The sequence below is a fragment of the Etheostoma spectabile genome, chromosome 12 (assembly GCF_008692095.1).
Source record: "Etheostoma spectabile isolate EspeVRDwgs_2016 chromosome 12, UIUC_Espe_1.0, whole genome shotgun sequence".
Lineage (NCBI taxonomy): Eukaryota > Metazoa > Chordata > Actinopteri > Perciformes > Percidae > Etheostoma > Etheostoma spectabile.
The window spans coordinates 17,064,217-17,078,946 of NC_045744.1; the positions used below are offsets into that span (position 1 = coordinate 17,064,217).

Sequence of the window (14,730 nt, forward strand, 5' to 3'; positions counted from 1 at the left end):
GAGACTGCTGAATTAAGCAAGAACAATTGTTTCAATTTTGGCTGGCAAACAAAGCATTTCATTTCTCCTTTTCAACTTCAGCCAGTGTGTAAATCAATATGCTGTATATAGACTACAGATTATGCCACATATGGGGGTTGAACTATTCTCCTTGAAAACTAACAACACTTGTAAAAAATGATAGGATGGTCGTAAGGAGTCTGTGGGACATTTCCCCCTCCAATAGACTTTTCTATCCCAGACAAGGCTATAACAAGATCTGTCTGAAGCCTGCAGGGGCCCTGACTTGATTCTAGACGAGGAACTGTCATACAAATCCCACAATGCAGCCCCAACCAAAGCCAAAGAATCCATCCAATCTGAGCTTTCCCCACCCAAGCCTCTGCTTAGCTCTTTGCTCAAACTTTAATCATCCCCTGCCTTGACCAGTGCAGCACCAACTGCAGACTGCTGAAATATTCTTTTTAACTGATCAATCATTTCCCCAATTTTAGCATGTCCCTCAACTATTCCCTCCTTGAACAAAGCTAATAATAATGAAGTTGCGTCCCGAAGCAGATGCAGCCCATCCAGTGCTCTAAGTTCTGCCACTACAGTACCTGCTACATTTTCTTCTGTGTGACCTGGTCAGCACTTCTTTTGGCTCTGCTTCTATCTGCCTCTCCAAGGTGGGAGAACCTTCCTTCTTCATTTATTTTTTATTTTTTTTAATCTCTTCAAAAAGTACAGTGTATGGCTCAATAAGTGCTCACTTCACATCTGTCCAGTTAAGTTAGGTATGTACAGGAACTGATTGCACCATTCACTCAGGGTTGGGACATGTTTGTTGGGACATGTCCCTACCAATATTCAGCAACTACTGATTGTCCCCAACAATCATTTTGAGCACCAAAATTGTCTGATGAAGAGCAGCGCACAGTCACTTAAACTTTGCTTCAAAATGTGTTCTGTCGGTCAGAGGGTCTGAAGGGGATACTACCATATCAGCAAAGTTATAATGTAGATCACAGCAGACTATAGGGAGGGTGGATTATTTCTTCAAATATTGCGACTTTATTCTCATTTAATTGCGACTTTATTTACAACATTGTTTCTTGAAATATAACTTTATTCTCCAAGTCTCAAAGAACATAGATATTTGGGATATGTTTTGAATGTGCAAAGAGTTTTGAACATCAGAGCAATTAAAGGGGTTCAAAAACTAAAATTGACACATGCCACATGCACACATGCAAAAATGATTACTTCCCAAAAGAAAGACAAGAAAAGTAAATCATGCCTACATGTGTGTTGATAACAATAAATGAAACATGTTAATCCACAGGAGAATGTACATTTGAAAACAATACAGGATGCCTGAGAGCCTCACTGCAATATATTTTTATATTTTGAATTGTCACCAGCCAACTGAATTTTTATTTTTTACATAAGTTAAATTTCCACCATAAAGTTAAAAATCACTAGAATGCAGAAGAATATTAGGTTGACGCTTAAAATTGGACATGAACAGCAAATTGTCTACAGTAAAAGGGTTCTGTCAAATTTCTGACAGAATTTACCCGTCTCCCTCACTTCTCACACCATTAATTATCCTCTTACAAGTGACATGCTGTGATTAGAATAGATGGCTTTGCTCACAGACCAGACAGTTCTACAGTAGATGACATTGTAACAGCACAAGACCCCAGAGTGACTGTCTTCTCCCACAGACACAACATGACAGACATATTGAAAGCAGGTTCTTAATGTCAACTTTAGTGTCATCTGGAAGAGAAAAAAGGCTGTAGCAGTAAACATGGTCATTCAAGCGTTTAGGCAGAACATAATCTTTGTGTAGTGCATTGTGTAGCACTGTAGTTTTTTGATCCTGTTCTCCAAACTCACTATTGTTTTATGATAAAAACGTTGTCCCAGAACACCCAAACTGCACCAGAATTACAGTGCATACGGAAAGTCAACGCTTCACTTTTTCCACATTTTGTTATGTTATGGCCTTTTTCCAAAATGGATTAAATTCATTTTTTTTATGTTTGCAGAACGAAAATATAATATGTACATACAGTTGTGTTCAAATTAATAGCAGTCCAACATCAATAACCTCATGTCATATTTTTTTTTACATGGCAGATAATTTACTAGTAAGTCATAGAAAACGAACAGACCCAAAAGTCATGACATGCATGCTGCTCATTCTGTGTATTTGAATCTTTAATTGAAAGGAGCATGTTCAAAATAATAGCAGTTGTGTGTTCAATTAGTGAGGTGATTGATTATGTGAAGAAACAGGTGTCAATTATGAGCCTTATTTAAGGAAGAAAGGAAGTAAATGTTGTGTATGTTGGTTATAGTGCATTTCGTATTGAAATACTCAGCAAAAAGGGTCGTTCCAGACATTGCTCTGAGGAACAGCGGACTTGGATTAAAAAGTTGATTGGAGAGGGGAAAGCATATAAAGAAGTGCAGAAGATTATAGTCTGCTCAGCCAAAATGATTTCAAATGCCTTGAAATGGCATCCAAAGCCTGAACGACATGGGAAAAAACAGTCAACTACCATTTGAATGGATCGAAGAATAGCCAAAATGGCAAAGGCTTTTTTTCAGTTCATACAGTAAATGTTTGAGTTTGTAAAGAAAAATGCAAAGACTATTTTTCTGAACAGTCTAATGCTCCTTTTTCTTCACGTTCTGTAAAGGTAGGACACAAACCTGATCAATTTTGGTCATGTTTTGATTTGCAATTTATTGTGCGGTGTTCCCAATGCATTGATATTATGGAATTAAAAGCTATTCTAAAGGATTTTGAGCCATATTCACTTTTCTTTTTATTAAACACACTGCTATTATTCTGAACACAACTGTAAGTGTTCACAGCCTTTGCTCAATACATTGTTGTGGCACCTTCTGCAGCAATAACAGCCTCAAGTATTTTGGAAAATGAAGCCACAAGCATGGCACACCTATCACTCTTTACCTATCTTTATCTCTCTTTACCATTCCTCTTTACAGAACCTCTCGAGCTCCATCAGGTTGGATAGGGAGCGTCGGTGCAAAGCCATTTTCAGATCCCTCCAGTGATGTTCAATGGGATTTAAGTCTGGCCTCTGGCTGGGCCACTCTAGGAAATTTACAGTATGTCCTGAAGCCACTCCTTTGATTTCTTGGCTGTGTGCTCAGGGTCATGGTCCCCTTATCACCACTCGTAAATGTATTATGGACTGCAACATCATGATTTTCCCAGATACATGGTAACAGCAGCACTGTGCAACAGCACGTGCGGCCGATGAGTGTGACGCCACGAAAGTGATTCAAGTGTTGATCATATATTAATATATTTAATATATATAATAAAAAAGAGGGTTTATAAGTGTTTGTGTATGTATGCATCTGTGTCTAGGATGTGTAAATAATAATGTGTAAATAACTGAAGAATAAGATTTACTAAAGGATAAAAGTAGAGAAAGGGGGTCGGACTTGATAAGTTGTTTATCAACTTCTTCCTACTCCTTTTGAACATGGAAAAAATTTTGTTGCGTTTGAATGACTTTCAATATTGGAAGACTGTGCTAAAAAGTACATGACCTTATTTATGTCATTTTAATTATATATGTATGCAGGAATGCATGTATATAAATCTTTTATTTTAATGTTGTTGTTTTTTTTTTATGTTCAAATAAACTATTAAACTAACGTTATGCGGTTGATTAAAAACTCACAGACCATCCCCCTCTGACACACATTGGCCAACTATGGCAAACTTGTTCTTGCCTCCTTTTTCAACAAGAAAGCAAAAATGTAAAACGTCATCAAATTTGCACGTCATACATACGTGAGTATACTACCAAAATCTTTTGTGCACATTTGTAACTGTATACTTAAGGACCTCATGTGGTTGCAGAGATTCACTTTTTTTAACATAGGTTATTTATGATATTTAAATCAAGCTTTATTGTCATTGCATGAATACAGTGTATTAAAACAACGTAATTCAATGTGTTGCTCCAGACGAGTGCTTTTAAAATAAATAAACAATTAAATAAGTAACATACCAACACCCCCCACCCCTACATACATTTAATCTGTTTCTCTTTCCCACACACACTCACCCACCCACATGTACAACACATGTATTATGGGATACAGGCAATTGACTGACACCCTGCCATCCATACCAGACAACACCTACCCTCCTGCAAACATACTGTATTTGTAAAATAGCAGCAGGTTTCAGCAGAAGAAAGTGAAATAATGTCCAGAAGTAGTGTGGTTGGTCATGACAAGAGATGGGAGATGGGTTGGGAAATGGCCATTTGTACAGGGTTATTGTATGTTGAACAATAATGAAACATGAACGTATGGCCCAGGGGAAACCTTCCTTGTTAATCTGGCAGTGTGTGCTGTCATTGCCCTGTAGCGCCTACCAGAGGGAAGCAGAAAGAACAGGTTCAAAGTCAAAGTCAAAGTCTGCTTTGTTGTCAATTTCTTCACATGTCAAGACATACAAAGAGATCGAAATTACGTTTCTCTCTATCCCACGGTGTAGACAAGACATATTTTACCAATTAGGTCCACATACAAACATAACATTCAAGTAAACAAAATAAAAAGTGAAAATAAGAATGTACATACAATGAAGAAAATAAGAGCAGCAAAATTTGAGTTGAGAATGTGCAATTGTGCATACAGTAGACAGTCAATATAATAGTGCAAAAGTCAGGCCAATAAATGGCTGAGGTAGTTCTGTTTTACCTAAGTAAGCAAGTGGCATAATGGTGCAAGTTATGTAAGAGCAGCAGAAGTGTGTTCAGAAGTGTTTTCAGGACAACAGGACAACAAGTTGCAAAGTGTGCATGTATACAAGTGGAGTAGTGCATGTGGAGTAGTGCAAGTGGTGAGCACGGTGGTGAGTGAGAGTGGTGAGCACGGTGGGTGGTGTCTTTGAGAATGGATCTGGTTCTGTTTTAGCCGGTGAGCTCTTTCAGGGAGGGCAGGGGGCAGCCTATGGTCTTTTGGGCTGTGCCTCTGCAGAGCCCTCCTGTCTGCCGCCGAACACCCCGCACACCTGAGTCAATTAAGTGCTGTGAAGATATTCTCTCCTGACAAACATTTCCCGTCAAACAGTTTTTGACAAACTATTTTACACTTGTCTATCCACATTCTGAGCATCAGTGTCGCATTGGACTTTGCCCATGATTTACAACTCAATTTCAAACTATCAAGATGCAGAGCTGAACAGAGAGGGGCTGCTGCTCTCAGTTAACCACCTGCTTAGTGCAACATCATGTTGTCCATCATTAAAAAAACATTTTGATGCTCATTACTGAGCTTGTAATCTTGTTGTTTTGACAATAGGCTGCAACAGATATGTGCCGTCACAGAGACAACACATTAATATTAATTTTGGCTTTGGGGAGTGCGGTTTAGCATATGAAACAATTTCTCTGCAAGGGCAATCAATCAGTTAGCTCTATTCAGCAACCAAACAGCTTTTGATTGAAAACATTTAGCACTTACTCTCCATTTTCTCAATTTGTCTGTGATATCTGCCACTTCATTTATTTAAATCAGAGCCAAGATTTAAGCTATTAGCCACGTATTCTCCAGAGCTGACAAAGTGAGAAAGTCTACAGGGTGGGAACACAGCCAAACTGGAAGTAAAATAGAAACATTTATAAGCCAAAATGATGGGTGACATTTTCAGTTAAACAAGTATGAATTAAAAAAACTAACAACTTAACATTAGAAGGCAGTAAAAAGACAATATGTCTAAGCGTACCCTATTTATCAGGGCTATATACAGATGCCACTGAACTGTCACTCAGCTCTTGGCAGGATAGGTGTCAGTTTATGGGAATATTGGCTGTTGAATTCTAAAGTAATTTTTGCATTTGGTTTGTTTGTAGTTTACACAGGACTCTTTCAAGCAAACCCACCAAAATCAAATCATTTCCTCAGGACGTTGTTTATTGGACTTTGTCCAGCCAAGTTAGAGATTTGACAGCAGACGGAGTCAAAACAATTCCCCAAAAAGTCTCACTGGCATCAGTGTGATGGACTTATTTCCGCTCTTTGCTGTAATTCACAAACTAATCAAATAATAATTTAATTCACTAGGCACAGCTGTTCTTTCAAGCTTTAGTTTTTTCCTAATGTTTGAGCTTTGTGCCTGGGGGTATCAGAGATAACTTTAAATAAACAGTTTCTTTACAAATCCAAAAACAAAAGAGCAAAAGTTCAAGGAACAGATTAAACGGGCTCAAACACAAGGCTCAAACACAAGATGCAAATGTAAGCATGTCTAGCTAACCCGCCTACTACTCACAGTAGTAATGCTAGTGAAGTTTTATTTCCAGAGCCAAAGAGCATTTTATATCAAATTATTTTGTAGGGAAACAGGTCAGATTAAAAAAGCCCTGTCCAAGATACTACACCCATTGTGTAGTATTTCCCCACTGTGTGTAAACTAAACATCAGAGCTTAGCCCAAAGTTTAGTGGCTCTGTCCTGCTCTTTCTTGGTGTGCTCCTCATCCTAAACACTGTTTCTCCTGTAACATTAAAGCGAAACATATTTGACAATACAAATAACTAGAGATAATCTTGTGATGGGATGACTTCAGCCACAACGCCAAATCGGGTCAGGGGCATAAAGTGGGGGGACCAATGGACCCTACTTCCTTCCCCCCTTACAGCCCCCTTGCTCGGACCACAATGGTTTTTTAACGGTGCTTCATTTTGATCTCAACTACACACTTTAAAGTTTCTTGCATAGTTGCTACACTATCACATTGGCAAAATCTGGCCACAGACAGACATTTATTCACCTGGCAAAGTACTCAATTACACACACACACACACACACACACACACACACACACATCACTGTTGTGACTGGTAATTAAGCATAAATCTCATAACCGCCATACCTCTGTCTTGTCTGAGAAAACTAAGCAGCCCAACTTGGTTATCTTATGGCTTTTTTCCACTGCATGGTACCTACTCGACTCTACTCGCCTTTTTTAGTTTTTCATTACGAAAAACGGACCTGGTACTTTTTTTAGTGCCACCTCAGTAGAGGTTCCAAGAGAGCTGAGGCAACATTGAACATCACGACATTTGAAAATAATTTGTCTTCTGGTTGTGGCAGCAGCCACATGCAGAGAATCAAAAACAACACCTTCTACATTCTGTGTGTGAAGCGTTACGTCTCGGCAGTTTCCTGCCATGACGACTAGCCACGCTCGCCTCAGGCTTGAGGCGGGACTAATCTGCAATGGAAAAAGAAGGATGGGGCACCACGGCTGAGTCAAGCCGAGGCGAGGCGAACAGAGCAGGTACCATTAATGGAAAAATGCCAGTAGAACGAAACAGTCTGATCTTACATTTTTGTTATTAAGAAAAAAATCAGCTAGTTGTCATTTCAGCCAGCAAAAAACAGTTTGTTGACTACCTTTGTCTGAAATTAAGGACTAAAAAAAATAAATACAAAATGACACAGTTTGCATGAAAGAAACTCAACTAAAGAGTTAAAAAGTTTAATAAAAATAATCTAAACTTGTTTTGTATGAATGAACCATAGACCTTACAAAATATGTATGAACACAAGCCTTCTGGGGGTAAAAGAACTAAAGTTTAGTCTGTCAATCACTGACATAGCTCAATCAGCCCCAATGGAAAGGCAATCATTTGTTTTACGGTTATATTGTGGCAGTAATGCAAACCCTCTGCTTGTCCAGGTAAAACTGAGTACTCTATTAATGTGCATATTCATACACATGCCGTAGGGTGAGTGACAGCACAGGAGCCTAAAGGAATGCATGAGTTTATGCATGTTGTGCATAATGTGAAATGGACAATGCAGAAAAAAGAGCACTTACAGTAAAAACATCGCATTTCCAATTTAGCATAGTGAAGCAAGTGCTAAAATGGAATTATCTATTTATAGAGGAGACTTAAACAAATATAGGCGTTTCATTAAGAAGTAAGCAGGGAGAGATAAAAACATTCAATTCATGCCATTTTTGTGCTTAAGTGATTTACACGTATGTGTTCCACTATGTGGACAGAATATCTACTTTCTGAGAACACCTTCCCTTCACCTCGCTTAAAAAAAAGAAAACTTGCCACAGCAGGAGCCTCTTTTGAAAGTGGCTCCCTGTCAGTGTGTCTCTCCATGGCGATGACGTTGAGTGACAGCCGCCAACATGGCCTTCAGGCAGAGGTGCACATGGAGAGACTGCTTAAGTTTGTGGAGGGTGAAGCTGTTTTTTCAGTTAACAAGTTAGTCCATGTGTAGGTCACTTAATAAGAATAGTATCAACCTTCACATCTAAGTTAGCACAAGGATGCTAATAAGGTGTCTTTTCTACAAATTTACATCTTTTGCTTTGACTTCTTGATTATGATGTTATTACTGATGTGGATGGCAGAAAATACCAAAATAAAACCCAGGTTTACAGTAATACATTTGTTTTGCACCACTTCATATTTGTTTGAGATTTCCAGGAAAATCATGTATAATTTTTTTCTTCCACTGCCTCTGTCTCCTCACTGATGAAACCTTCTGAAGAAGTAGAAATGCTTTTTCCTGCCTCCTCCCCGGTTTCCTGCTCTCTTTGCCTCTCTATAGAGCTTTCAATCTCCTATTCCAACTTGTCTGACCTGCAATCTATTCTGTCACACCTGTATTTTATTTCCTTTCCTTCTATCCTCCACTTCCAACTTATCTCTCCTACAGGGGACATTTGGATGCCGTGTAGCAGCAAAAGTCAAACCCCCATATATCTGAGCACACTGTGTCAATGCTCACTAATTGTCCTAGTGATAATCCTCTTCTTGCTCTTTCCCTCGCTGTCTCCAGGTGCACGGGATCAATTCATCGTTGAGCAGGAAACGTGAGCAGCGTGTGTTATTCATGGTGGCAATCATGGTGATCTGCTACCTCTTGTGCTGGCTGCCGTACGGCATCATGGCCCTGATGGCCACCTTTGGGTCGCCGGGCCTAGTCACACCCGTGGCAAGCATCATCCCCTCACTACTGGCCAAGACAAGCACGTTCATCAACCCAGTCATCTATGTCTTCATGAATAAACAGGTGAGAGTGTGTGTGTGTGTGTGTGTGTGTGTGTTTGGGGGGGGGTATGGGGGGGTTGCTGTTACAAAGCAGCAGGCAAAGGTCATCTTTGGGTAGGGTACCGTTCCGTTCACTTTTATTCCTAGCACCGATACTTATACCTCAAATTCGGTTCTGGTAACCAACTGTACCTTTTTTCGGTACTCTTTCTCTACAATAAAAAAAACAAGTGATTCCAAACCTCTTTATCCTACTTAGACCATCATATTTATTAAGAAGATTTTGCACACCACACAAAGTAAAACACCTTCCTCTCTCCTCCCAAACCTGTCACTACAACCTATCAAAGGAAATATTTGTTGAGTTCTTACGCTACACTGAAACTTTTATTCTTGTATTTTTATCTTACTATAATTTAGCCTGTTTTTCTTTTTTATCTCTTTTGAATTGCTCTTTAATGTTTTATTTAAAAGCATTTTGAATTGCCTTGTTGCTGAAATGTGCTATAAAAATAAAGTTGCCTTGCTTTTCAATCTCCAGCCTGTCAGTCAAAGGGACATGCAAAAGAGCTGTTCACTACGCCCAGGTAAATGTGACTGTACAAAGCTTACATCAGAGGTATTCACCGACAATGTTGAGGGGGACACATTTCAAAAAGGCCAATATTGAGTGAATAAAGAATGCAGACCTCACAGGTATGGTCCGATATTGTCATTCACACGCATATTAAATAGCCATGAGGTTAACCACTTCAGTGGGGAGGGGCTGGTTTGTCTTCTGCAGCAGCTACGTTTACAAGAATTTGTCCAAATTTGTCCACTTTTAAGATTAGTAGCAACCTTATAAATCATTAGACTACAAACCTGACAGCTTTTGTTTTAGCTTGTTTGTAAAGCATTGCTTTTTGCAGAGTGGCATATTTTAGGCTGATTTTGTAAAACTCTGCGGTGGACGAGAGCAGCAAACGTTAGTTACCTTGTATCGATTTTGCTCCGTGGAATTGAGCAGTAGACTGAATGTTTTCGACTGAGATGATTGTAGCAGCATGTTAGCAGCTTAAAATGATCCCAAACCTTGTCCTTTTCTCTTGCCTGTATTTTCTCTATTTTCGCTGTCCTTCATTTTGTGATGAATGAAGCTTTGAGGAAAATCATTTTGCATCAAGGATTTTTAGCTATTGAATTATTCAAGTTACTCGAGGAATCCTACAATCTCCAGCCTGTCAGTCAGTCAAAAGGGCATACAGAGAACACTCCCTGTCTGTCTAGAAGTTTTAAGACTTCATGCTTTTAAATCTTGCCATCATATTGCAGCGAAGGTACTACAACGTCTACATGGAGTTTTGAAACATGCTTTTTTGGCATTGCCGTGACTCACTGTGACTTAACGTTAAGAAACTGAGGCAATGTTAAGTTGTTCCATCCGCACCTCTGTGTGTGTCAGATCAGAGCTCAACATGCAGAGAGAACAGGTAAGCAGTAGTACCAACGTAATTAAAAGTATTAAAGAAAGTATTAAAAGTAATCAATGTGGAAAATCCTCACATTTTAGAAACTGGAAACAATCAAAACAGTTCTGTCAATCAACTAAGGCCGTTATGATGTTGGGTAGTTAAAGTTTTTAATAAAACGTGTTTTATAAACTGTGTTTTGTGTGAAAAAAGCTAAAGTAAAGTAACTAAAGCTGTCAGGTGAATGTAGTGGAGTGAAAAGTACAATATTTCTCTCTGAAATGTAGTAGAGTTGTAGAAAGTGGCATTAAAAAAAGACTCAAGTAAAGTAAAAGTACCTCAAATTTGTACTTAAGTACAGACTGTATGTCACTGAGTACAGTACTTGAGTACCGTTAACTGTACGTGTATGTAAGTTATTGTCCACCACTGGTTTCACAGTGGTTTGATTAACCTTGGCCAAGTCCTACTTTAGACAATATGATGAATCACTTAGGGAGGTATTATCTTTAATTGGGATATCCTATTTTGAGCTTGTTGTTATAAATGGCTTGGGACTATTACATCTACTAGCTCTACTACTTTGTTAAGTTTAATTTGCCTGTGTGGAGGTAATTAAAGGCTGACACAAAGACTGCATGTCACATGCCCCTCTTAGGGGGATTCTATTCATCACTATTTTATCACTATCACTGCTGGATGTTTTTAAGTTGTGTGCTCTCCTAATACAGTAGGGAGAACAAGTATTTGATACACTGCTGATTTTGCAGGTTTTCCTACTTACAAAGCATGTAAAGGTCTGTAATTTTTTTATCATAGATAGACTGGAGACTGGCTAGGCCACTCCAGGACCTTGAGATGCTTCTTACGGAGCCACTCCTTAGTTTTCCTAGCTGTGTGTTTGTGTGTTCTGTGTGTTGTTTCCACCTCCATGCTTCACGGTTGGGATGGTGTTATTGGGGTTGTCCTCATCCTTCTTCTTCCTCCAAACACGGCGAGTGGAGTTTAGACTAAAAAGCTCTATTTCTGTCTCATCAGACCACATGACCTTCTCCCATTCCTCCTCTGGATCCTCCAGATGGTCATTGGCAAACTTCAGACGGGCCTGGACATGCGCTGGCTTGAGCAGGGGAACATTGCGTGCGCTGCAGAATTTTAATCCATGACAGTTACTAATGGTTTTATTTGAGACTGTGGTCCTAGCTCTCTTCAGGTCATTGGCCAGGTCCTGCTGTGTAGTTCTGGGCTGATCCCTCACCTTCCTCATGATCACTGATGTCCCACGAGGTGAGACCTAGCATGGAGCCCCAGACCGAGGGAAATTGATTGTCATCTTGAACTTCTTCCATTTTCTAATAATTGCACCAAGAGTTGTTGCCTTCTCACCAAGCTGCTTGCCTATTGTCCAACTAAAATATTAAAAACACTAAGAGCAACCAAACGGCATTGACAAGAGCAGATTTTTTTACCGATTAAACAAATGCAATGTAACCGTGTTAATGAGCTTTAGAGATTCATGTGTCAGATTTTGTTACCTTCAAACAGAACCAGGATAGTCGTTTACCCTTTGTGCTATACTAATATGCCTTATGATTAACAAATATCTAACTGGCTCATCTATTGAATTATCCGCCAGAAAGAGAATAAGTATATTTCTTAAAATGATGACCTATTCCTAAATAAATATCAATTTAAATAAACTACGGTTAAAACTAAAAAGAAAAAACACTGACACATGTGACATCACCTTGTTCCCACTGAGTCACGGTCACTTCAAAACCAATTCAAAATGCAATAAAAAGAAAAATCTCAAAAGTGAAATTACCTATGTTCTAACTTGCACAGAATGTGTAGTAGCCCATTTTTTACAGTAAGAAGCTAATTAGGAAAATACTTTTTCAGGCCTTTAAAAAAGGTCTCATATTCTCATTTTCAGGTTCATAGTTGTCTTTTTAGTTTCTACTAGAAAATGTTTACATGCTTTAATGTTAAAAAAAAACATTGATTTCGCACTGAATAGCCTACACCTGTAGTGACACTCTAACATACTCAGTTTAAGCGCCTGTCTCTTTTAGTCCCCCTCACAAAAAAACCTATTCCTCTCCGATTGGTTAAGCTTTTCCACCGTCATTGCAGCAGGGGAATGACTGTAACAACACTGTAGCAGCACTTTCTACCTATGTAGAGAAAAGTTGTGAGAACCTTTCACATTACAACCATACTGACGGCTCGTTTGCACACATGGTTTTGGAATACCGGCTGTTTGCATTTCTCTTTGGGTTGACCGTTTATATACTTTCACAGTTTTTATATAGCACCTAGACCTGCTTTATAATAAAGAATACATGGACATTAACTTTTTACAATATGGTACCTTTACATTTTTGGACACAAATGCTTGAAAGTTCAATAGCGCAGTCGATGAAATGCTGCAAACACGTGACTGTATATCTGTCACAAGTTAAAAGAAAGACGTAATACTTTTTGGGCCATCAGCTTCTAAACAAGAACAAGGCAGAGCTGGCCCCACTCTGGAGGGCCAGAGAGACAGGAGACAGAATGAAAGCCAGAAGGCAGTCAGGCTTGGGAAGTGAACTCCAACATCTGACATGTTTCATCAGTCATTCTTCGTGTTATGCCACTAGTGGCCAAAATGTGGAGAACCACATCTGATTATAAACAAGATGTACATAAATACTAAATTATCAATTGAGGTTTGGGGGGGAAACAAAGGCTTTTTATGCAAAGTCAATGCATAAGTTAATTTAAAATTGAATGTGCAATGCTGGCTTGTGTTATCTAATTTAATCTACATAATGATGGAAACAAACATGTTTTTGTTGAATCATTCAATCTAAGACGTTTTATTTAGATATTTCATTTTCGGCAAAGACAGAGCTTGGAGTCTAGAACATTAGTTGGCATTGGATCCGAGATTCTCTTCCCTGAATTAGATTACGTTATTTCTAACAAAGGTCTTTGGTTAATTCAAATCAGATTTAATGAGACAATTTGCTATACCAGTAGTACAAATTCAGTTGTCAACAGGATTTGCTTAGAGGTCAGGTATTGTTAAATGTATAATAGAAATGTTTTAATGGAGTTGATAAAACATTTCTGTTACATACCGGAGTTAAGTGCTTACCGGGCTGGCTGTTAGCTGGCTGACTGTGGATGTGTCCGCGGACCGGGCTGTTGTCAGCTCTTGTCCTGACCGAAGCCTCGCAGCGCCGGGAGACTGACGCAGAAGACAGAGGTGTGCTAGCTAGCTAAATTACCGATTAGATTAGTCGTCTATCTATACAGTTAACGTTACTGATGAATTTGTGGGTTAGTCCGGAGTTGTTTACTGTGGTCAAAACAAGCATACTAAAAATCACCGAGCGTTTTGAACAGTTTTGTAATCTTACATCACCCACCAAGAATTAGCTAACGTTATAGACCTAGCATTAGCTACTTGCTTGTCAACCAGCACCTTTACAGTAGGCACCAAAGCACTTTTCCTCTTTGTTCCCCCTACAGGCTGGGAGGGGAATTGTCCATGACTGTTACATTACCATTACCATATTCTTTTATTAGTCTCAGTAGTCTCATTCCAAAGAGTTAATGAACCACTGAAACCATTTTGGATAAATTGTTTTAAGGTAAAAAAGAATCTTTGGTGTTGTATTGATCGATATTGAAATCAATCAATAAAAAAGGTATCTGTTTTTATGATAATGATAATAACAATAATAATAATAATAATGCATACTTTATTAATCCCGCAAGTGTAAATTACAATTTACACTCTGTTATTAAGCACATTACACACAGGCCTAAATTACACACATGCTCAGTACCTTTACATGCACTAAATGGAGAGATGTCACAGTGGGGGGAGGCTGCCCATGGAGAGGTGCCCCGAGCAGTTGTTGGTTTGGTGCCTTGTTCAAGAGCACCTTGGCAGTGCCCAGGAGGTGAACTGGCACCTCTCCAGCTATCAGTCCACCACCATACTTTGGTCCATATGTGGAATCAGCGACCCTCCGGTTCCCTACCCATCTCCCTAAGGACTGAAAAAGAACTAAAAAAATAAAGATTTGTATCGAATTGCGGGTTAAAAATTGTGATACGAACCAAACCCTGGGTTTGGTGTACCGTTACAGCCCTATTATTTAGTAAGTCGTACATAATGCAGGGATGGAAGAAATGGAGAGGCATACAGCTCAT

At 39.1% G+C, this 14,730-nt stretch overlaps 1 protein-coding gene across 1 annotated transcript in view; it reads left to right on the forward strand.

Annotated features, from left to right (window-relative positions):
• LOC116699614 (pinopsin) overlaps window positions 1–14,730 on the forward strand; it is a 50,372-nt gene that overhangs the window by 27,780 nt on the left and 7,862 nt on the right. The window contains exon 3 of the mRNA XM_032532273.1: window positions 8,856–9,089. Within this exon, the coding sequence (XP_032388164.1) occupies window positions 8,856–9,089 (234 nt within the window). The remainder of the gene's footprint in view (window positions 1–8,855; window positions 9,090–14,730) is intronic.